Source organism: Bos taurus, chromosome 20 (genome assembly GCF_002263795.3).
Source record: "Bos taurus isolate L1 Dominette 01449 registration number 42190680 breed Hereford chromosome 20, ARS-UCD2.0, whole genome shotgun sequence".
Taxonomy (NCBI): domain Eukaryota; kingdom Metazoa; phylum Chordata; class Mammalia; order Artiodactyla; family Bovidae; genus Bos; species Bos taurus.
The window spans coordinates 32,581,200-32,606,547 of record NC_037347.1 but is presented as its reverse complement, the minus strand read 5'-3'; the positions used below and the strand labels follow the sequence as shown (position 1 = coordinate 32,606,547).

At 38.3% G+C, this 25,348-nt stretch overlaps 1 protein-coding gene across 4 annotated transcripts in view; it reads left to right on the top strand.

Annotated features, from left to right (window-relative positions):
* The first annotated feature begins 1,135 nt into the window (after positions 1-1,135).
* Positions 1,136-25,348, top strand: part of FBXO4 (F-box protein 4) — a 215,176-nt gene continuing 190,963 nt past the window's right edge. For 2 of the 4 annotated variants that reach the window (XR_009491873.1, XR_009491874.1), the window contains exons 1-7: positions 1,136-3,936; positions 5,490-5,725; positions 7,642-7,862; positions 11,837-11,912; positions 12,024-12,199; positions 15,944-16,119; positions 16,532-16,725. Coding sequence is in view for 2 of the 4 variants with exons in the window: in XM_059878755.1 (XP_059734738.1) it covers positions 3,706-3,936; positions 5,490-5,725; positions 7,642-7,862; positions 11,837-11,912; positions 12,024-12,199; positions 15,944-16,119; positions 16,532-16,621 (1,206 nt within the window). In the remaining 2 variants the exon portion in view is untranslated. Of the gene's footprint in view, positions 3,937-4,049; positions 4,256-5,489; positions 5,726-7,641; positions 7,863-11,836; positions 11,913-12,023; positions 12,200-15,943; positions 16,120-16,531; positions 16,914-25,348 lie in introns of those variants that run through there. The other 2 variants (XM_059878755.1, NM_001034617.1) reach the window with 2 other exon arrangements.

Genomic DNA, 25,348 nt, shown 5'->3' with positions numbered 1-25,348 from the left:
CCAGCTTGTGCTTCTTCCAGCCCAGTATTTCACATGATGTACTCTGCGTATAAGTTAAATAATCAGGGTGACCGTATACAGCCATGACATACTCCTTTCCTGTTGGAGTCAGTTATCTTTCAGTTCAGTTCAGTTCAGTCGCTCAGTCGTGTCCGACTCTTTGTGATGCCATGAATCGCAGCACGGCAGGCCTCCCTGTCCATCACCAGCTCCTGGAGTTTACTCAGACTCACGTCCATCGGGTCAGTGATGCCATCCAGCCATCTCATCCTCTGTCGTCCCCTTCTCCTCCTGCCCCAATCCCTCCCAGCATCAGAGTGTTTTCCAGTGAGTCAACTCTTGGCATGAGGTGGCCAAAGTACTGGAGTTTCAGCTTTAGCATCATTCCTTCCAAGGAAATCCCAGGGCTGATCTCCTTCAGAATGGACTGGTTGGATCTCCTTGCAGTCCAAGGGACTCTCAAGAGTTTTCTCCAACACCACAGTTCAAAAACATCAATTCTTTGGCGCTCAGCTTTCTTCACAGTCCAACTCTCACATCCATACATGAAACAGTAATTTGGACACCCTTAGTGTGATATCCCAAGGGCAAAAAGAACTGGAAAGAAATCAACCTCCTTGATACTTACGTTGTTATTAAGTATGAAAATTGAAATGTATGTAATTAGAATTTTCAGTGTAAGAGAAGAGACATGAAATTAAGGTAAAAATTTTATAGTTCTAAATTTGAATAGGGAGTAATAACTCATCCCTTTATGTATATGAAGACCACTAAATAATGTCCAAATACCATTTCCCATTAAAATGAAGTAGGGCTCCTTGGAGATAAAGCCAATTCCAGTCTTGGGGAGGGTATTCAAATGGGTTGATTAGGGATAATTTTTCTTTAATTATCTAATAAAAGGAATTATAAAATTGGAATAGCAACATTTTTCAACTGTAAACAAATAACATTGATAACTGCTAAATCCTTTGAAGTGAGAAGTTTATGGAGCATTCAGTTACAAATGGATCAGACTTTTGAAACCATTAATCAGTTTGATATCAGAAAAGAAGAATGACTTACTTTGAGGCTTCCCTGGGAAGTCATTTTGTAAGAGTTCAGAACCATTTTAGTACTTCATACTTAAACTGATTTATTTGTGTTATTCCTAGAGAGGTAAGAGAAGTGCCAATTAATTTATGGTTCTTTTTCTTGTCTGGAATCCCTTGCAGAACTAAGCCTGAAATTGGATTGGTTATTGGCTTCTAGCAATGGCATGCAAGATAAATGATGAAACTTAATATTCAGATCTCACAGAACCTCTGGGGCTTTATTGGATTTCTGTTATTTGACATTTAGATCCCCAGATAATTTACTTTTGAAGTGTAAATACAAGCTCGTAAGCACTGTGTCCATTATTAAGCATTATCGCACTCTGCTATGTAGAATATAAATACGGATAGAGATAGAGATAGAGATGAATATTATGTTAAACATATTATATATTTAATTATTTGTATAAATACACACAACTTATCTATGTTTCCTGTAGCTTATCATGATCCTTACAGGCTTAAATGTTTTTGTGAAGTTGCTGATCCTCTTCTATTTTTGAAGGTTATTTTAAAAATGGGATTAATTTCCCACTCTTGGGCACATATCTGGACAAAACTATAATTCAAAAAATACATGTACCCCATGTTCATAGCAGCAGTATTCACACTAGCCATGACATGGAAGCAACTGAATGTCCATGGACAGATGAATGGAGAAAGATGTGGTATATACACATACAATGGAATATTACTGAATCATAGAAAAGAAAATAATGCCATTTGCAGCAACATGACTGGACATAGAGTAAACATAGTGAAGTCAGAGAAAGACAAATACCATATCACTTATGTGTGGAAACTAAAACATGACACAAGTGAACATATCTTCAAAAGGGACTCACAGAGATAGACCACAGACTAAACAGGTAGGAAGGGGAAGGGAGTGGGGGAGGGATGAAGGGGGAGTTCTGGCTTAGCAGAAGCAAACTATTATATATAGAATGGATAAACAACAAGATCCTACTGAATAGCACAGGGAACTATATTCAATAGCCTGTGTTAAACTGTAGCAGAAAAGAATATAAAAAAGTATCAGTTCAGTTCAGTTGCTCAGTCCTGTCCGACTCTTTGCGACCCCATGAATCGCAGCACGCCAGGTCTCCCTGTCCATCACCAGCTCCCGGAGTTCACTCAGACTTACGACCATCGAGTCAGTGATGCCATCCAGCCATCTCATCCTCTGTCGTCCCCTTCTCCTCCTGCCCCCAATCCCTCCCAGCATCAGAGTCTTTTCCAGTGAGTCAACTCTTGGCATGAGGTGGCCAAAGTACTGGAGTTTCAGCTTTAGCATCATTCCTTCCAAAGAAATCCCAGGGCTGATCTCCTTCAGAATGGACTGGTTGGATCTCCTTGCAGTCCAAGGGACTCTCAAGAGTCTTCTCCAACACCACAGTTCAAAAGCATCAATTCTTAGGCGCTTAGCCTTCTTCACAGTCCAACTCTCACATCCATACATGACCATTGGAAAAACCATAGCCTTGACTAGATGGACCTTTGTTGGCAAAGTAACATCTCTGCTTTTGAATATGCTATCTAGGTTGGTCATAACTTTCCTTCCAAGGAGTAAACATCTTTTAATTTCATGGCTGCAGTCACCATCTGCAGTGATTTTGTAGCCCCCCAAAATAAAGTCTGACAGTGTTTCCACCGTTTCCCCATCTATTTCCCATGAAGTGATGGGACCAGATACCATGATCTTTGTTTTCTGAATGTTAAGCTTTAAGCCAACTTTTTCACTCTCCACTTTCACTTTCATCAAGAGGCTTTTGAGTTCCTCTTCACTTTCTGCCATAAGAGTGGTGTCATCTGCATATCTGAGGTTATTGATATTTCTCCCAGCAATCTTGATTCCAGCTTGTTTCTTCCAGTCCAGCGTTTCTCATGATGTACCCTGCATAGAAGTTAAATAAGCAGGGTGACAATATACAGCCTTGATGTACTCCTTTCCCTGTTTGGAACCAGTCTGTTGTTCCATGTCCAGTTCTAACTGTTGCTTCCTGACCTGCATACAGATTTCTCAAGAGGCAGGTCAGGTGGTCTGGTATTCCCATCTCTTTCAGAATTTCCCACAGTTTATTGTATATACATATAACTGAATCACTTTGCTGCACACCAGAAATTAACACATTATAAATCAATACTTTAAAAAGTTTGCAACAAAAAAGGATTTTTTATATGGGTGATTTGGGTAATACATGAGAATGTTTTAACAACTGAGATAAGAGAATGGTGGGCAGAGGCTGATTCTGAAATTTATAAACCTCCATAGTTGATTATTTTCACGAAGAGAATGGGTAGCTGCATGTCCTGGAAACTGCAGGTTGACAGTGAGTTAAACCAGGTTTCTGTTTCAGTTCAGTGGCTCAGCCCTGTCTGACTCTTTGTGATCCAATGGACTACTGTACACCAGGCTTCCCTGTCCATCACCAACTCCAGGAGCTTGGTCAAACTCATGTCCATCAGTTGGTGATGCCATCCAACCATCTTCATCCTCTGTCTTCTCCTCCTGCCTTCACTCTTTCCCAGCATCAGGCATTAAGCACCAAATAGTGGAAGAGGGCCATCTATTGCATAAGAGTCGCCCAGACCCAGGCAAAGAGGAAAAGAAATGAGTTCCACACAGAGAGGGACGGCCTTGGGTGAAGTAACGCAGTTACAGAGGAGCAAAGGGCGAGAGCTCTTAAATCAATGGGTGAGGTCAGCGCGCCTGAGGTTGAGGCCTTTAAGTGAGGGGCGCAGTGATTTCTGGTGGGAGCTTCAAGCTCCGCTGCGAACCACGCTCAATTGGGCCATCTCTCTCCCCGGCTCTGAAGGTTTCTTCGTCTGCGGTGGGACCGGGGTAGGAGGGCTGGGGGTTGGGGGGAACGCAGGGAGCGGGGCGGGGAGGAGGAAGGGAAGGGAAGGGGGAGGAGGCGGGGCGCGGCTGTGCCGCGTCACCGTGCGGCGCGTCCGGAGAGGCGTAGGCAGCCATGGCGGGAAGCGACCCTGGCAGCCGAGGGAGCTCTCCTCAGCCTCCTCACAGCGACTGGGGCCGCCTGGAGGCGGCCTTCCTCAGCGGCTGGAGGAACTTCTGGCAGTCGGTTGGCAAGGAGAGGGCGGCTCCGAGGGCCTCCGCAGAGGAGGTGGACGAGGAGGCCAGTTCTCTGACGCGGCTGCCGGTGAGCATCAGTCGCCGCCCGCGAGGAACCGAGGGAGGGGCGCTCGCTGGGGCGGCCTCTTGGGGGGCCGGGGAGAGGGTAGCCCGCTGGGCCCAGCCTATGTCTGGCCCGGTCCGTGCAGCTTTACGGGCACTGTCGCCACCTGTGGGGCAGCAGTTGAAAAGAGACGCCTTAGCGTTGACGCTTGGTGCCTGGCAGCCGGACCCAAGGTTGCTGCGAAACTCACCTGCAAGGAGCGCCCTGGTAACCTGCCAGGTCATCCTCAGGTTTTCTCCCCCCAAAACGAGTCTGGGGACTGGGACACCCTGAACATCCTGTTGAGGAAATGCTGAGACCATTCCAGACATTCTTGGAAACATGGACAGCATTCAACGTCTGTGTTCTCAGCATCTTTCATCCTAGGCTTCACGTATCAAAACACACTCTGAGGGTTTTGCGGCTGTTTTCTTACCGTGTATTTCAAATAACAAAACCGACAAGTGAAATCAAATAACTAAGTTACAAGGGCCTCAAGTTACAGCAGGCCTTGAGAATTACACATCTCATTCTTTGTTAAACTGTTTAGGAAGATGGGAACACGGCGAGAGAAGAATATCTTAGAAATTAAAATTCTGTATCTTAGCTGGACTGTTGTCACTTCCCTCTGAGGTACATCAGAAATTGAAAACTGCAGGCTTAAATTTCATCCATGGTTCTCCTTGCAGAGATAACAGATTTTTTACAGAAAAACACAGGTGACAGATATACTCTTTGATTTGATCTAATGATAAAATCAGAAGTTTGTTCACTTGAAAAGATTTTATTTTGAAGAATAAATTATTTCATTAAGTAATTTAATGCAAATAATGTGGTAGAATATTCATTAGGAGAAATTAAATAAACTGATTATTTTGTTTGAAAAATACCAGAACAATGGGTGGTTTTTCAGGAATGTTTCAGTGTGTCAAAATGAAGTGTTCATTATGATTCTGCCCTGAGGCAGGAAATTAACTTCAGCATGGTAAATTTCATTAGTAAAGATAATGACTGTTAAGTTGATCTTTTGCTATTTAGTATAAAAATTGTTTGTTAATTTTGTAATTTATTGTGATAGATTTAATTATTAAAACGATAGATTGTTCAGTTGACCTTTCCCAGTATAATTATTAATTTGTAATTTATTTTTCAAAAAAACCTATCTGCCAAGGTAAATTATTCATCCCCTTTACCTACCTGCTGCTTCCCTCTGTTTCAGATTGATGTACAGCTATATATTTTGTCATTTCTTTCACCTCATGATCTATGTCAGTTGGGAAGTACAAGTCGTTATTGGAATGAAACTGTCCGAGATCCAATTCTGTGGAGATATTTTCTGTTGCGGGATCTTCCTTCTTGGTCTTCTGTTGACTGGAAGTCTCTTCCAGATCTAGAAATCTTAAAAAAGCCTATATCTGAGGTCACCAATGGTGCATTTTTTGACTACATGGCAGTGTAAGTATCTAGTTTTATGAACTAAAAAGAAGATATTAATTTGATTATAGCAAGTCAGTAGCCTAAGTTAGTCTTGGTCCTACAAATTTGTAGCATGAATTTTAGGTCTAAGGGTCCTTTTGTAAGAATTGGGGGTTTGGTTAAATAACATCATTCAGGACCTACTGTAAAGCCAAAAAAAAAAAAAAAGTCTGTGACAGAAGATAGCACCTTAAAAAAAAAGAATATTTGTGCTTTAGGTGAGGATTGTTTTCCTGTGCTAGACTTAATACATATGGTTTTTTTTCCCCCCATAGTTTAAGTTATTTAGAATCCTTATTCCAATACAGATGCCATTACATCAAGTCTTGTGAGACTCGTTGACTAAAATGTGCATGTGTATAATTTTAACTAGTGATGGCTCAGTGGTTAAGAATCCTGCAGTGCGGGAGATGTGGGTTCAATTCCTGGGTCAGCAAGATGCCCTGGAGGAGAAAATGGCAACCCACTCCAGTATTCTTGCCTGGAAAATCCCATGGACAGAGAAGCCTGGAAGGTTATAGTCCACGGGTACTCAAAAGTCAGACATGACTTAGTGACTAAACAGCATAGCACTGTAGTCTCACTTGCTGGTTACTTCCACATTGTCCCACAGCCAGCCGAGACATCAGGTGTATCTGTGGTGCTGTGGAACCATGTTTTCATAGGGATAGTAATAATCATAGTAATGAACATTTGTGATCTGACTCAATGGATATGAATCTGAGCAAACTCTGGGAGATAGTCAAGGACAGGGGAGCCTGGCGTGCTGCAGTCCATGGGGTTGGAGAGAAACGATTTAGTAGCAAACAACATGACCATTTGTGAGCATATAAATTATTTCTGATTCTTGTTATCTAGAGTTAATTGTTATTGCTCAAATAATGCAAATTTAAAAAACTGAAGTTCAGACTATAAGTGGCTTATATGACTAATTAAAGTGGTGAGGTTTGGCCAAATCTACCTAGCTGCAACATTGACTTTTTTTTTTTTCCTTCTTAAATTACAAGATTCCTAAGTAAAGATGATTTTCTTATAAAGTTAGTGATTGTTTTAAAGGGCTTGATTTAAAGCCAGCTTGATTTAAAGGGCTTTATTTAGATATGAGCAACTCTGTTTTAATTTTTGATGACATGTTGAATCACTTGTTTAGAAATTTATGGCTATTGAAAAAGCTGTTTCTTTCACATGATTCTTAGTTTGCTGGGTAAGCTGTAATAAGTACTTATTGAACTGCTAGTGTTAATGGAAGTACTCTAAGAAATTCAGTTATATTGGTAGCTTTTAGTAATTTTTTTCTTTTTTACCTCTAAGGACATTTTTATGCTATCTATGTAGTTTAGTGCAGGGTTTCTCAGTCTTGGCACTATTGACATTTTGCACCGGGTGTTATGGGAACTGTCTTGTGTGTGCATTGTAGCATGTTTAATAGCATCCCAGGATCTGCTAGATGTTAGTAGCACTGCCCTACTCCCCCTGTAGTTGTAATAACAAAAATGTCTCCAGACATCAGCAGATATTCCCAGGGGGTGCAAAATCTCCCCAGGTTGAGAATCACTGCTCAATGTAATGAATTTTAACCATTAAAACACATGTTAGACCAAGTGTTTCATGAGAGAATCTAAATGAAAAAATAGAAAGTAACCACTTCCTGGAGAAGACTTCCTCAGTTACTTAACCACTACTACTACCATAGCACCTTGTGCTTTTTCTGTCATAGCACTTGACATATGTATTATTAATATAATAGTATCTGTCCTCCACTGCCCTCCATGAGGATTAGGACGGTAACCGTTGTATCCCTTTTGTCTAGCAAGTTTTCGATGCATTATATATTGTTGAGTGAATAAATGGCTAAGTATTTGTGTTAATTATCTAATTGTGACAATTTTATACAGCTATAAAATGTGCTGTCCACATACAAGAAGATCCTCAAAATCTAGCCGTCCTATGTATGGAGCTGTCACCTCATTTTTACACTCATTGATCATTCAGAATGAACCACGATTTGCCATGTTTGGACCAGGTTTGGAAGAACTAAATACATCTTTGGTGTTGAGTTTGATGTCTTCTGAGGAACTTTGCCCAACAGCTGGTTTGCCTCAGAGGCAGATTGATGGTAATTTTCATGTTAATGTACAATTCATAATAAGTCAAACACTTTGAGCTTGACTCTAGTAATTACATAGAAAAAAATTAGTTTTTTAAATTATTTAACTCTTTGATGTAATGAAATGTACTAATTTGATGGATGGGAGCCCTCACGTCTCTATGGACGGAAAGAATTAATTTACTTTTTTATAAGAGGTAAGCTTTCTCTTACTTAGTCTAAAATATGAGATTATGTGAAAGCAAATTGTATGTTGTTAAAATGTTGTACCATATTTTAAAAGAATGTTACAGTAAAAACCGTTCAGCATCTACTATATTCAAAGTATTTTGATATGTCTTGGAATTTCCAAAAAGAGCTAAATTGTCACCTTACCTTTATTTCTATGAAAAACAACAGGAACAACAACCATGTAGTTAATTTGGTAAGTAGGATTTATAATAAACATGTGTAATAGTGGTCTAGCTTCTGCTTTACTTTTTCATTTGTTGAGGGTACCTATTAGATACTAAAGATGCAGTGATTTAAAACAGACAACATCAAAAATCTCCTCTTTGCCCTGAAAGGTGGTTAGTCTAGGTGAGGGCAGAGACATGTATACAGATGATTAGAATATGGTGTAATGAGCTTCTTTGTAGAAAGTTAAGGGTCATAGAAGGCTCTGCATTGAACATGATGCCTTATATGAGTCATTTTGATAAGCAGGGGTAAGCCATCAAAAAAAGGGTAAAATATTCTAAGCAGTGAGAACTGCATCTCTAAATTCTCAAAGTTTTGGGTGTGCATGACACACTTGAAGTAGCTCTGTGTGTCTGGAGTGGGGCCAAGTGAGAAGATGCTTATATGTCAGACTTAAGCATTATATTGAAGGATTTGAAGCAGAAAAGTAAGATGATCAAAATGGCATTTTAGATAGATCACTCTGGCTCCTGAGTGGAGAACTGATTAGAATGGGCTCCAAAGGCGTGAATACCCATTAAGAAACCACTATAATATTGTGATAAAATATGAAGGATATGGAATTGACTCAATGTGTATCAGCAGTAATAAGAATAATTCCTAGTTTCTGGGTCTTATTTTCATATTGGATGATGGTGTCATTCTTTAGGTTAAAGAAACACAGGAGTAGGAAGAGAAACTTTTTATACAAGCAGAGATCAGAGATGCCTGCTATAAGCTAGCCATTTGAATGTGAGTCCCATTAGACGAGACATCTCAGCCTTTTTTTTTAAGAGGTTTTTTTGTTTTTGTTTTTTAAACTGTTTTTGGCTGCACTGGGTCTTTGCTGCTGCATGTGGGCTTTTTCTAGTTGTGGCGAGCTGGGGCTACTCTTCATTACAGTGCTCAGTTTCTCATTTTGGTGGCTTCTCTTGTTGCAGAGCATGGGCTTTAGGTATGCAGGCGTCAATAGTTGCAGCATTCAAGCTCAGTCGTTGCGGCTTGCAGGCTCAGTAGTTGTGGTGCACAGACTTGGTTGCTCTGCGACATGTGCGATCATTCTGGACCGTATCCCTTGCATTGGCAGATGGATTCTCAACCACTGGACCACCAGGGAAGTCTCTCTTGTCAGCTTTATTCTTAGTTGTATCTGTAGTGCTAGGCACATAGTAGACATTCAATACGTATTTGATGAATAAATGAATGATTTTATGGAATACTTTATGCATTCATGTGTCAAAAGAAAGACCTGGGCTAGAAGTGAAGATTTGGGAATCATATGAAGTCCATGTGAACTTGGAAGTTTCTGAAAATAAAGAAAATTGTGAGCCAGGTCATATAGTCTTCAGTGAATGTTTGGAGAAAGGGATTATCAAAAGTAGATTCATAAGTGACCAGGTTAAGGATGGGAAGATGGTATTAGAGCTAAATGGTGTGTGTCTCAAAGAGGTGGAGTTTTTTCAAGAGGGTTGGTGAGTAATGGTTTAAGACGTGGCATTGAGAAGTAAAGAGAACACTTATCTCTGTACCCTGAGATGTGATAGAATAAGCAGTTTAGTTACTGGAAGCCCACTGCAAGAGAAGCAGCACCTAGGCACAGGCCAGTTTCTGGTCGGGTCATGAGGTGGAAGGATCCCATTTCAATTAGAGGTTGGGGATATGGGGAAATTGGCTGATTATGAAATAGCCATTTCATTCTGCAGAGTAATTGTGATTGTTTGAAATTGCCAGTCTAACTGCTTCAGATCCTGCAAGGTCAGGGAAGGGTAAAGGGATGAGTCATTGGCAAGGTGGGGCAAAACAGCATGCAAATCTTATTGGACTGAGGTTAGATGCGTTGAGAAGGTAGTTTCTGGAAGTTAAACTGATGAAAACAAAGATCAGAGACATGGTTGTTGTTCAGTTACTCAGTTGTGTCCAATTCTTTGTGATCCCATGGACTATAGCATGCCAGGCTTCCTTCACCATCTGCTGGAGCTTGCTCAAAATGCATATCCATTGAGTCAGTGACACCATCCAACCATCTCGTCCTCTGTTGTCCCCTTCTCCTCCTGACTTCCATCTTTCCCAACATGGTAGAATGTTGTTATGATATCTTTGGGAAGTCCCCTGGTGGTGGAAGACTAGGGCCGCTTTACCTGAAATGCTTACAGACCCCGCTAGGATCTCTATATAATGTGTTGCCTGAAATGGTGATGTAAGATAGTATGGCATGGCTTCTTTAAATGTCTAGATTGGTTATAATGCAGGGATTAAGGATATGAAAGATGGAGTTGTTCTTGGGCTTCCCTGGTGGCTCAGATGGCAAAGAATCACCTGCAATGCAGGAGACCTGGGTTCAATCCCTGGGTCTGGAAGATCCCCTGGAGAAGGGCATGGCAACCCACTCAAGTATTCTTGCCTGGAGAATCCCCATGGACTGAGGAGCCTGGTGGGCTACAGTCCATGGGGTCGCAAAGAGTTGGACACAACTGAGCGACTAAGCACAACACAATGAGGTAAGTAGAGGCCATATTATGTTAAAGTTTTATTTATCTGAAGAGCAGCAGCTTTGAAGAGAAGAGACATAATTAAAGACATTTTAAAGCAATCTCCCCAGCTGCTGTCAGAAGATTGGATAGTAGGGAACAGAAGTGGATTAGGAGCATAGTTAGAAATGATTACAGAAGTTCAAGTGAGAGATGATGATATCTAAATTAAAGCTGTGGGGTGGGAATGGAGAGGAGTAGACAGATCTAAAAGGATGTTTATTAATATATAGCAAAAAGACACAAAGCCAAAAAGGAGTAGAAGGATCTTTGCAGGAGGCAAGAGGAGAATCAACCCCTAAGTGTTAACACAAAGGAGGGAAGGAGTTAAGAAAGAAGGACAAATAATAGTGTTGAATGATTTAGATATAAAATATAATAAGTAATATTTAGCACCTGTTACTTACCAGTTATGTATGTGATCTTATTTAATGCTTACAATAACCCTAAAAAATGTGTATTATTTCTGTATTTCAGTGTCAAAACCAAGGCTCACAGAAACATGAGTATATGTGACAAATTCTAGCTCAAATCTAATTCCAAATTTCAGTGTTTTCCGTATTTCTTCAATTTTCTAAGACACCATGAATTTAAAAATGCCTTTTCAGAGTGCAGGGGAAAAACCCATTTGGTTGAATGTATACATGGAGTGTGAGACTAATGAGAAACAAAAAAAAAGTGAAACTAAGTCAGACTTGAGGATAAGTAGAAGTAGTTGTTATTATGCAGCTGCTACGGACAGGTTGATAATAAAGTTAATAATGATAGTGATGATGGTAAAAAAAAAAAAAAAAAGCAATGTTAAAGCCTAGGAGTTTTTTATTCTGTATCCATGATTTACTATTTTGTGAATGAAAATTGCATATAGCATCTTTTCTTTAACATAAACATTTTATTCCAAAGCTATATATAACTTGTCATAGTTTTTTGTTGTTCTTTTTATACTAAGTAATTTTTGCACTGTCATCTTTTACTATCTTTATTTTTTGTTTTGATAACTGTAATTTTCTCCTTTAGGTATTGGATCAGGAGTTAGTTTTCAGTTGAACAATCAACATAAATTCAACATCCTAATACTATATTCAACTACAAGGTAAGGCTACCTATTTAGCAGCCTACCTGAGACATCAGTAATAGAATATTTTAGAGGGGGTGAAGCCTGTTTAGTGTCTGTTTATGTTTTATATTTACATTTTTCTTATAGAAAGGAAAGAGATAGAGCAAGAGAAGAACATACAAGTGCAGTTAACAAGATGTTCAGTGTACAAAATGAAGGGGACGATCAACAAGGGAGCCGGTACAGTGTAATTCCACAAATTCAGAAGGTGTGTGAAGTTGTTGATGGGTTCATCTATGTTGCAAATGCTGAAGCTCATAAAAGTAAGCATTATCTTATTTTCTTTTTAAAAGCGCTTTCTTTGCAGAGCAAATAAGAAAGTATTTTTATAGGCTTTATTGTGGCTTGTTAAGAATATCATGGCTAATTTTATCAGTGTGATTCTGTTAATATTACTATCAATATTGGATTCTCCAACCTTGATGTGTGTTAGGATCGCCGTGGATCTTGTTAAAAACATGGCAGCCTGATTCCTATCCTGATGGATTATGACTCATAGATGTGGGTTGTGTCTTGGCTCTGTTTTTTTAAACAAACTTTACAGAATTCTGATGCACACTGAAGCTTGCTACTATAACTACATAGTATTTTTTTTGTTGTTTCATGCTTCTGTACTTTTAGTTATTGATATTTTGTTTGCTTTTGGCCTTATTCAAATAATTTATGCAGGTAAATGAAAAATTTTAGGTTATTTTAATCATCCAGATAGTAGAGTGTGAGTTAGTAGAGTTGGTGGAGTGTTCAGTAAAGTGGATTAGTTAAGAACACTCTCCATATATTCTGAATAATTGCCATTCACATTGATAAAGAGCATGAAAATAGAATACTATTGGGCCATAAGCCAATATTGTAATTTCTTTCCCAAATCCATTGTGAACAAGGTAGGGCATAAATATGCACTATATTATTCTCACTTGGAAAAAGGTAGAAGCAGTCCACTTCTGAAAGAATTTACAGTTTATAGTGCACTGAAATTATAACAACAGAAGCCAAATGCAGCTCAACTACTGACTAATTGGACTTGTCTCACTGCATAAATGGCCTAACAGGAGAAGAAGCATACCCATTTGTAGAAGTAAATCCTTTTTACCTCAGTCTCTTCTATTCTTCCACATAAAAACCTAGCATTAAATTAAAAAGTATGATACCGAAAAAAAAAAAAAAATGAAATGACCCGTTCTTAAGAGATAAAGCAGTCAATGGAACTAGACCCAGAAATGGCCTCAATATTGGCACCCTCAGAAAAGGACATAAAAAGAACTATGATTAATATGTTGAAGAATCTAGTAAAAAAAAAAGTGACCAATATATGTGAACAAATAGAGATTTTCAGCGGAGGGAAAGAAGCTATGAAAAAAGTAAAATGGGTGTGCTAAATACCAAAAATACAACAGGTGAATAATTCCTTCAATGGACATATCAACGAAGGAAACCTTTTGTGAATGTGAAGATAGATCAATTGCAATTACTCAAATTAAAGAGATGGGTTTCCCTGGTGGCTCAGTGGTCAAGAATCCACCTGTCAATGCAGGAGACATGGGTTTGATCTCTATTCCAGGAAGATCCCACATGCTACAGAGTAACTGAACCTTTGTCATAGAGCCTGGGAATCACAACTACTGAGCCTGTGTGCTGCAGTTATTGAAGCCCATGCACCCTAGAGTCTGTGCTCTGCAGCAAGAGAAGGCACTGCAGTGATAAGCCTGTGCACTGCAATTAGAGAGTAGCCCCCACTTGCCACAACTAGAGAAAAGCCCACATAGCAACGAAGACCCAGCACAGCCAGAAATTAATTAAAAAATAAAGGTTTTTAAAAAGGAAAAAATTGGTAGTGGAGGGCAGAGCAAGAGCTGGGGAAAACCAATGAAGTGATCTAACTCAGGGTTGACATTTTCTTAAAGGTCTAGGTAGTACATATTTTAGGCATGTGAGCCATATAATCTCTTACAGTTACTCAGCTCTGATACTATAGTGCAAAAGTAGCCATAGACAGTTTGCGAATGAATGGGCTTGGCGGTTTTTACCAAAATAATTACTTATAAAAATATCTATAGTGTGTGGTATGTGGACCCCTGATTCAATTTATATGTGATTGGAGTCCCAAAATATGAAGAGAGTAAGAACAGGGAAAAAGAAATTTCTGAACAAATAATGACCAAAGCTATTTCAAAATTGCTGAAAGACAATAAACCACAGATCCAAGATTCTCAAAGAACTCCAGACGTGGTAAATAAAAAATACAGATACATTGTAGCCAAACTGGTGAAAACAAAAGATAAAGAGAATATCTTGAAGGCAGCCAGGGCAAAACAAAACATACATATAGAGGACCAAAGATAAGGACGGAGACTTTCTGATAGAATTTTGCTGTAAGCTAGATAGTAGCAAAGGGAAATCTTTATAGTATTGAAAAGGGTGGGGTGGGGGGGATAAAATCCAGCAGAGATATCTTTCAAAATGAAGGCAAAATCAAGACATGTTTTGGACAAACAAAATCTGAGAAAGTTCAGTCAGCAAATTTTTATTACAATAAATATTAAAGGAAACTTTAGGGAAAATAGTATACCAGGTGGAAAACTACATTTACAGAAAGGAAGAAAAAGCCTTGGGATAGAAACAGTATAGCTATACATAAAATGTTTTTTTCTAAGTTTAATTTCTTTATCATTATTTAAAGGAAAACATGATATTTTTTAAAATAAAATATATTGTAACAATATTACACAGCACGGAAAGACAGAAATGGAAATGTTGTAAGGTTCTATATGTGAAGTTATATAATACTTTTTAAAGGTAGACTGTTGTAAGTTTAAAATATACTTTGTAAATCTTTGAGCAACCAACCACCAAAAAAGTATAACAGATATAATTAAATAAGCCAGTAATGAAGATAAAATGTAATCATTAAAGAAGTCAGTTCAAAAGAGCACAGGAAAAGAGGGCAAAAGGAACAAAGAATAGATGGGATAAGTCAAAATTCAATAAATATGTGATAGACTTAAATGTACTGTGTTGATAATTACATTCAATGTTTGTTTTCTATTAATATATAACAAATTACTGCCAACCTAGTGGCTTAAAAATGCATCTATTTATTAGCTCAGAGTTCTTTATGTCAGCAGTCTGAGTACAGTATGGCTGGGTTGTCAGCCAAGTGACTCACAGGCTGAAATTAGGGTGAGAGATGGGTTACGTCCCTTTCTGGAGGTTCTGGGGGAAAATCTGCTACCTAGCTCACTCAGATTATTGACTGAATTCAGCTTACTTTTGTAGATCTGAGGTCCCTGTTTCCTATCTGGCTGTCAGCTAGGGGCTGCTCTCAGCTTCACAAGCCATCTTCATTTCTTGCCATGTGACCCCTCTGTCTTCAAATCCAGCAATGGAGGATCTCTCTGACTAGGAAGAATCGAATCTGTTTTAAGGGCTTACCTGACTAGACTAGGCTCACTGATTATAGTCTCCCTTTCTTGAAGTCAGCTGTGTCTTGTAATATAGCCTAACCATGTTGGTGATATCCCATGTGTTCACAGATTCTTCCCACACTCAGAGGAGGGAATAGAAAAGAATTTGAGTTATTAGGGTTATTTTAGAATTCTGCCCACCACCAAATGTCAATGACTTACACTCCACTGAAAGGCAGAGATTTTCGATTTCAATAAAAAAGCTAGACTCAATCATATGTTTAAATTTTAGAAACTCTGGCCTTTGAAAGAAAGGGTAGTGACGGCTACAGAATTTGTGAGAAGAAAATACTTTTATCAGAGTAGTTTTGCTTTTAAACCATAGAAACATGTAAGTGGTACTGTTTTGTTCTCTCTGATTTCATCTAAATCCTGATCCTTGCAAGGCTGATTAATGTAGTTTTATGAAAGATCAGTAAATGAACACAGCAATAGAGGGATAGATGCAGTTTGTTATGTTTGGATCCTGGTAATTTTTATAGTTTTCAATTTTGTATTATTATTTTTTAAATAATGAAAATTAAGAACTTTAACTACATTCCTTAGGACATGAATGGCAAGATGAATTTTCTCGTATTATGGCAATGACTGATCCAGCTTTTGGATCTTCCGGGAGACCAATGCTGGTTTTATCTTGTATTTCTCAAGCTAACGTAAAAAGAATGCCCTGTTTTTATTTGGCCCATGAGCTGCGCCTGAATCATCTAAACCACCCATGGATGGTAAGGTTCTATTTTCTCTAGTGAGAAAAATCTCATTTTATTTTTCACTCTGATTTCTAATTTATTTTATTTTTCTTTATTCTTTACTATTCATTCTTTTTGAAAGAATAGCATTCTAAAAGTCAGTTTTAATAGCTTAATCAGTGGGAGATATTTGATATCAAAGCTGAGTTCCAAAATAAGTAATAAACTTCATATTGATAGTAATTATAAGACAGAAGAGAAGATGGTATTTTTAATCTAAACTCTCTAGAAGACAAAACTTGGTTATTTACCCACAGTTTACTGGGATTTTTTTAGTCCTATTTGTTTTTGAGTGTCCAGAAAAATGTCCCACATAATTATAAGTATTTGTGCTTAGTTTCTTAGTAAGTTTCTTAGTAACAAATGGTCTCTTTTTATTTGCTTATAGGTCCAGGACACTGAGGCTGAAACTTTAACTGGTTTTTTGAATGGTATTCAGTGGATTCTTGAAGAAGTAGAATCTAAGCATGCAAGATGATCCTCCTCGTCAACCTTGGCAACTGAAAGCATTTGAAACTTGTTACTAAGGTCATGATGTGGATATTTGCTCAAGTCAGCTCATTCTGCCCTGCCTTTTTGCAGGTAGGCTTTATGTTGGACAGCTGTCACCACTCTAATTTTTATATAACTTTTACTTTTTACCTTAGATCAATTACAAGAAAAAAGTTTCAGTGGTAGCATTTGGCCCCAAAATGAACCTTTTAAGATTTTTTAATAACTTTCATATATATATATTTTAATATTAAATTCTGAAAAGAAAAAAAAAAAAACAAGTTTGTGCCTCTCTCATTCTTCGTGATTTCTCTTCTGTTCAGTTCAAAGATTGCCATCGTGGGGAATAGCAACTTTGCTAAGCTTTAAATAGATTCTTTTCAAGGGTCCTTAACTGGTTATCAGAAAATAAGTTTTATCTATTTTTAATAAATATCCTGCTTAAAGATTTGAATATTCACTGAAATTTCATTTACTGGTATGGCCATACAACTTCTTTTTCTTTTCTGAAATAGTCGGAATTAACTTTTTGTCTTATTCAATACTAATTCAGTGAAAATAACTGGAAATTCTTGCTGTTTTCAAATAACCTGAAAGCTCATGAAGTGCTAAAGCCAGATTTTTTTCCTTGCTCATGAAGAAAATATTCCAGAGATATTCATGATCATATGACCTCCTACTCACTAATTGCTTCCACTTTGCAGAGGAAACAATCCTCCTATCTCAGTGGAATTGAGGGATTTAAAAATTACAGTTAAAAAGAGCATTATATTCTCAGTGGTGCTGCACCCAAGAAACAGCCTCCGTCCTACAAGTGGGTGCCATTCTGAAGAAAGGAGCTCTCACATCTTGGGTGCACTTACTCATCCCTTAACTTGAGCATTTGTAGTTGGGGGAAGAGTGAGAAATGCTGACATCCTGCTTTTCCTAGAAAGGAAGCCCTCTGACTTGGGGAGAGAGTGCTGTTTCCTTGACTGCCTTGGTCTAGAATGGAGTTTCTGTCTTTCTGAGCTGGAGGAGGGATGTCTTGGTTCAAATCCCACATACTCTTACTGTTCTTACTGAGTTGTTGTTGTTTTTTGTGTGTGCTGTGTACCCTTAGATTTTAATGATTTTTTAAAATTAATTTTCTCCAGTTTTTCTGGGGAACCATCACATGATATTCTTCATGCTATTATGCCAAAAATACATCCTCTCCACTTTTAATTATGTGTAGTTAGGTGGCTCAGATGGTAAAGAATCTGCCTGCAATGCAGGAGACCTGGATTCAATCCCTGTGTTGGGAAGATCCCCTAGAGGAGGGCATGGCAACCCACTCAGTTATTCTTGCGTGGAGAATCCCCATAGACAAAGGAGCCTGGCAGGCTACAGTCCATGGGTCGCAGAGAGTTGGGCATGACTGAGTGACTGAGCACATGTTACCTCATTCTTTGCTGATGTTGGTAATGTATTTTCTTTTTTTCTTCGTGATCAATCTGGCTAGAGTTTTATTGATTTTATTATTCTCAAAGAGCCAGCTTTTGGTCTTACTAATTTATTCTATATTCTGTTTCATTGATTTATGCTCTAATCTCTATTTTTCTGCTTTTTAAATTATAAAACTTCAATTTTTTTTTTTTATATTATTAAGGTACAAATTTAGGTCATTGTAGGCTTGAGGCACAGTAGTAAAGAAACCTTCTGCCAGTGCAGGAGGTGCAAGAGACAGGTTCCATCCCTAGGTCGGGAAGACCCCTGGGAAAAGGAAATGATAACCCACTGAAGTGTTCTTGCCCAGAAAATTCCATAGAGGAGCCTGATGGACTACAGTCCATGCGGTTGTGAAGAGTCAGACACTACTGAGTGACTGAGCACGCACATACACATGGGGTTGCAAAGAGTTGAAGATGACTGAGCAGTTCTTTGAGTATGCATGCATTGAAGTATTGCACTTACATATATTGTAAATTCCAGAAGACAGTGTTATCAATTTTTGATGAAACAGTCATATGTATTAAAAAGAAATTAAAAGAAGAAAAAAATTTTTAAATAATAAAAGTAATCTTTTATTCTTTTCAAGATATAGGCATACCTCATTTTATTGTACTTTGCTTTATTACGTTTCATAGATAACTGTGTATTTTACAAATTGAAGTTTTGTGGCAACCCTGCACTGAACATGTCTATCAGCACCATTTTTCCAGCAACATTTGCTCACTTAATATCTCTGTCACATTTTGATAATTCTTACAATATTTCAAGCTTTTTCTTTTTACTGTATTTGTTATGGTGATCTTTGATGTTACCACTCTGACTTGCTGATAGCTCAGATGATGATCTGGAGAAGGCAGTGGCACCCGACTCCAGTATTCTTGGCCTGGAAAATCCCATGGACGGAGGAGCCTGGTGGGCTGCAATCCATGGGGTCTCTAAGATTGGGCACGACTCAGCGACTTCACTTTCACTTTTCACTTTCATGCATTGGAGAATGAAATGGCAACCCACTCCAGTGTTCTTGCCTGGAGAATCCCAGGGACGGGGAAGCCTGGTGGGCTGCCGTCTCTGGAGTCGCACAGAGTTGGACACGACTGAAGCGACTTAGCAGCAGCAGCAGATGATGATTAGCATTTTTTAGCAGTTAAGTATTTGTTAAGATATTTACATTTTATTTTTAAAATTAATTAATTTATTTTAATTGGAGGCTAATTACCTCACAATACTATGGTGTTTTTTTGCCATACATTGACATGAATCAGCCAGGGATGTACATGTGTCCCCTATCTCAAACTGCCCTCCCACCTCCCGCTGCATCCCATCCCTCTGGGCCATCCCAGTGTACCAGCTTTGAGTACCCTGTTTCATGCATCAAACTTGGACTGGTGATCTCTTTCACATATGGTAATATATATGTTTCAATGCCATTCTCTCAAATCATCCCACCCTTACCTTCCCCCCTGGAGTCCAAAAGTCTGTTATTTATATCTGTGTCTCTTTTGCTGTCTAGCATATAGGGTTGTCATTACCATCTTTCTAAATTCCATATGCTAATGCTATGCTAAGTCACTTCAGTCATGTCCGACTCTGTGTGACCCCAGAGACGGCAGCCCACCAGGCTCCCCCGTCCCTGGGATTCTCCAGGCAAGAACACTGGAGTGGGTTGCCATTTCCTTCTCCAATGCATGAAAGTGAAAAGTGAAAGTGAAGTCGCTCAGTCGTGTCCGATTCTTCGAGACCCCATGGACTGCAGCCTACCAGGCTCCTCTGTCCATGGGATTCTCCAGGCAAGAGTACTGGAGTGGGGTACCACTGCCTTCTCCCAAATTCCATATATATGTGTTAATATACTGTATTGGTGTTTTTCTTTCTGACTTACTTCACTCTGTATAACAGGCTCCAGTTTCATCCACCTCTTTAGAACTGATCCAAATGTGTTCTTTTTAATATATGAGTAATAGTCCATTGTGTATATGTATCACAACTTTCTTCTCCATTCATCTGGCAATGGACATCTAGGTTGCTTCCATGTCCTAGCTATTGTAAACAGTGCTTCAGTGAACACTGGGGTACACATGTCTCTTTCAATTCTGGTTTCCTTGGTGTGTATGCCCAGCATTAAGATTGCTGGGTCATAAGGCAGTTCTATTTTCAGTTTTTTAAGGAACCTCCACACTGTTCTCCATAGTTGCTGTACTTGTTTGCATTCCCACCAACAGTAAGAGGGTTCCCTTTTTTCTGCATCCTCTCCAGCATTTATTGTTTCTGGACTTTTTGATAGCAGCCATTCTGATCAGTATGAGATGGTACCTCATCATGGTTTTGATTTGCCTTTCTCTGATAATGAGTGATGTTAAGCATCTTTTCATGTGTTTGTTAGCCATCTGTATGTCTTCTTTGGAGAAATGTCTGTTTAGTTCTTTGGCCCATTTTTTGATTGGGTCATTTATTTTTCTGGTATTGAGCCACATGAGCTGTTTATATATTTTTGAGATTAATTCTTTGTCAGTTGCTTCATTTGCTATTATTTTCTCCCACTCTGAAGGCTGTCTTTTCACCTTGCTTATAGTTTCCTTTGTTGTGCAAAAGCTTTTAATTAGGTCCCATTTATTTTTTTTGCTTTTATTTGCATTACTCTGGGAGGTGGGTCTTGCTGTGAAGATCCTCTGGAAGAGATCTTGCTGTGGTTTATGTCAGAGAGTGTTTTGCCTATGTTTTTCTCTAGGAGTTATATAGTTTCTGGTCTTAAATTTAGATCTTTAATCCATTTTGAGTTTATTTTTGTGTATGGTGTTAAAAAGTGTTCTAGTTTCATTCTTTTACAGGTGGTTGACCAGTTTTCGCAGCACCACCTGTTAGAGAGATTGTCTTTTCTCCATTGTATGTTTTTGCCTCCTTTGTCAAAGATAAGGTGTCCATAGGTTTGTGGACTTATCTCTGGGCTTTCTGTTTTGTCTACTGCTCTGTATTTCTGTCTTTTTGCCAATACCATACTGTCATATAGCTTTGTAGTGTAGTCTGAAGTCAGGGAGGTTGATTCCTCTAGTTCCATTCTTCTTTCTCAAAATTGCTTTGGCTTTTCGAGGTTTTTTTGTATTTCCATACAAATTGTGAAATTATTTGTTCTAGTTCTCTGAAAAATACTGTTGGTAGCTTGATAGGGATTGCATTGAATCTATAGATTGCCCTGGGTAATATACTCATTTTCACTATATTGATTCTTCTAATCCGTGAACATAGTATATTTCTCCATGTATTTGTGTCATCTTTGATTTCTTTCATCAGTGTTTTATAGTTTTCTATATATAGGTCTTTTGTTTCTTTAGGTAGATTTATTCCTAAGTATTTTATTCTTTTTGTCACAATGGTGAATGGGATTGTTTCCTTAATTTCTCTTTCTGTTTTCTCATTGTTAGTATATAGGAATGCAAGGGATTTCTGAATATTATTTTATATCCTGCAACTTTACTATATTCATTGATTAGCTCTAGTAATTTTCTGATGGTGTCTTTAGGGTTTTCTATGTAGAGAATCATGTCATGTGCAAACAATGAGAGTTTTACTTCTTTTCTAATCTGGATTTCTTTTATTTCTTTTTCTTCTCTAATTGCTGTGACTAAAACTTCCAAAACTATGTTGAATAGTAGTGGTGAGAGTGGGCACCCTTGTCTTGTTCCTGAGTTTAGGGGAAATGCTTTCAATTTTTCACCATTGAGGATAATGTTTGCTGTGGGTTTATCATATATGGCTTTTATTATGTTGAGGTATATTCCTTCTATGCCTGCTTTCTGGAGAGTTTTTATAATAAATGGATGTTGAATTTTGTCAGAGGCTTTCTCTGCATCTATTGAGATAATCATATGGTTTTTATCCTTCAATTTGTTAATGTGGTGTATCACATTGATTGATTTGCAAATATTGAAGAATCCTTGCATCCCTGTGATAAAGCCCACTTGCTCATGATGTATGATCTTTTCAATATGTTGTTGGATTCTGTTTACTAGAATTTTGTTGAGGATTTTTGCATCTGTGTTCATCGTGATGTTGGCTTGTGGTTTTCTTTTCTTGTAGCATCTTTATCTGGTTTTGGTATTAGGATGATGGTGGCCTCATAGATGAGTTTGGGAGTTTACCTTCCTCTGCAACTTTCTGGAAGAGTTTGAGCAGGATAGGTGTTAGCTCTTCTCTAAAGTTTTGGTAGAATTCACCTGTGAAGCCATCTGGTCCTGGGCTTTTGTTTGTTGGAAGATTTTTTATTACATTTTCTATTTCTGTGCTTGGGATGGATCTGTTAAGATTTTCTGTTTCTTCCTGGTTCAGTTTTAGAAGGTTATGGTTTTCTAAGAATTCATCTGTTTCTTCCAAGTTATCCATTTTATTGGCATATAATTGCTGATAGTAGTCTCTTATGATGCTTTGTATTTCTGTGTTGTCTGTTGTGATTTCTCCATTTTCATTTCTAATTTTGTTGATTTGATTCTTCTCCCTTTTTTTCTTGATAAGTCTGGCTAATGGTTTGTGTATTTTATTTATCTTCCCAAAGAACCAGCTTTTAGTTATGTTGATTTTTGCTATAGTCTCCTTTGTTTCTCTTTCATTTATTTCTGCCCTAATTTTAATGATTTCTTTCCTTCTACTAACCCTGGGGTTCTTCATTTCTTCTTTTTCCAGTTGCTTTAGGTGTAAAGTTAGGTTATTTATCTGATTTTTCTCTTGTTTCTTGAGGTAGGCTTGTATTGCTATGAACCTTCCCCTTAGCACTGCTTTTACTGAATCCCATAGGTTTTGGGTTGTCATGTTTTCATTTTCATTCATTTCTATGCATATTTTATTTCCTTTTTTATTTCTTTCATGATTTGTTGGTTATTCAGAAGCATGTTATTTAGCCTCCATATGTTTGTATTTTTAATAGTTTTTTTCCTGTAGTTGACATCTAATCTTACCACATTGTGATCAGAAAATATGCTTGAAATGATTTCAGTTTTTTTGAATTTACTAAGGCTATATTTATGGCCCAGAATGTGATCTATCCTGGAGAATGTTCTGTGTGCACTTGAGGAAAAGGTGAAATTCATTGTTATGGGGTGAAATGTCCTATTGATATCAATTAGGTCTAGCTGGTCCATTGTATCATTTAAAGTTTGTGTTCCCTTGCTAATTTTCTGTTTGGTTGATCTGTCCATAGGTGTGAGTGGGATATTAAAGTCTCTCACTATTCTTGTTAATTTCCACTTTCATACTTGTTAGCATTTGCCTTGTGTATTGAGGTGCTCCTATGTTGGGTGCATATATATTTATAATTGTTACAGCCTCTTCCTGGATTGATCCTTTGATATTATGTAGTATCCTTTGTCTCTTTTCATGGCCTTTATTTCAAAATCTATTTTTATCTGATATGAGTACCGCTACTCCTGCTTTCTTTTGGTCTCTATTTGCATAAAATATCTTTTTCCAGCCCTTCACTTTCAGTCCCTTGGTTTGAGGTGGGTCTCTTGTAAACAGCATATATAGGGGTCTTGTTTTTGTATCCATTCAGCTAGTCTTTATCTTTTGGTTGCTGTATTCAACCCATTTACATTTAAGGTAATTAATGATAGGTATGATCCTGTTGCCATTTACTTTATTATTTGGGGTTTGAATTTATAAACCTTTTCATGTTTCCTGTCTAGAGAAGATCCTTTAGCATTTGTTGAAGAGCTGGTTTGGAGGTGCTGAATTCTTTTGCTTGTCTGTAAAGCTTTTGCTTTCTCCTTTATATTTGAATGAAATCCTTCCTGGGTATAGTAATCTGGGTTGTAGGTTTTTCTTTCATCACTTTAAGTATGTCCTGCCATTCCTTTCTAGCCTGAAGAGTTTCTATTGAAAGATCAGCTGTTGTCCTTATGGGGATACCCTTGTGTGTTATTTGTTGCTTTTCCCTTGCTGCTTTTAATATTTGTTCTTTGTATTTGATCTTTGTTAATTTGATTAATGTGTGTCTTCGCCTTGGGTTTATCCTGTTTGGGACTCTCTGAGTTTCTTGGACTTTGTTGGCTATTTCCTTACCCATTTTAGGGAAGTTTTCAACTATTATCTCTTCAAGTATTTTCTCATGCACTTTCTTTTTTATTTCTTTTTCTGGGACTCCTATGGTTCAGATGTTGGGGCATTTAACATTGTCTCAGAGCTCTCTGAGGTTGTCCTCATTTCTTTTAATTCTTTTTTCCTCTCTGCTTCATTTATTTCTACCATTCTGTCTTCCATCTCACTTTTCCTGTCTTCTGCCTCAGTTATTCTACTGTTGTTTCCCTCCAGAGTGCTTTTGGTCTCAGTTATTGCATTATTCATTGTTGATTGACTCTTCTTTATTTATTCTAAGTCCTTGTTGAATGTTTCTTGCATCTTCTCAATCCTTGTCTCTAATCTATTTATCTGTAACTCCATTTTGTTTTCAAGATTTTGGATCATCTTTACTATCATTCTGAATTCTTTTTCAGGTAGACTCCCTATCTCCTACTCTTTTTGTTTGGTGGGCATTTATCATGTTCCTTTACCTGCTGAATATTTCTCTGCCTTTTCATTTTGTTTAGATTGCTGTGTTTGGGGGTGCCCTTTCTGTTGGCTGGAAGTTTGTGGTTCCTCTTTATTGTGGAGCCTGCTCCGTACGGATGGGGTTGGACTAGTGGCTTGTCAAGGTTTCCTGGTTAGGGGAGCTTGCGTCCATGTTCTGGTGGGTGGAGCTGGATCTCTTCTCTCTGGAGTGCAATGAAGTGTCCAGTAGTGAGTTCTGGGGTGTCTATGGTTTTGGTATGGCTTTGGGCAGCCTGTCTTTTAATGCTCAGGGCTGTGTTCCTGCTTTGCTGGTGAATTAGCCTGGTATGTCTTGTTATGGAACTTGTTGGCTCTTAGGTGGAGCTTGGTTTCAGTGTAGATACGGAGGCTTTTGGATGAGCTCTTGTCTATTAATGTTCCCTGGAATCAGGAGTTCTCTGATGTTCTCAAGTTTTGGAGTTAAGCCTCCTGCCTCTGGCTTTCAGTCTTAGTCTTAGAGTAGCCTCAAGACTTCTCCATCCATACAGCACAGATGATAAAACATCTAAGTTAATGGTGAAACAATTCTCCACAGCAAGGGACACCAAAAAGGTTCACAGAGTTACATGGAAGAGAAGAGGAGGAGGGAGATAGAGGTCACCAGGAGGAGAAGAGGGAGAGTCAAAGGGGAGAGAGCAATCTAGCCAGTAATCAATGCCCTATGTGCTTT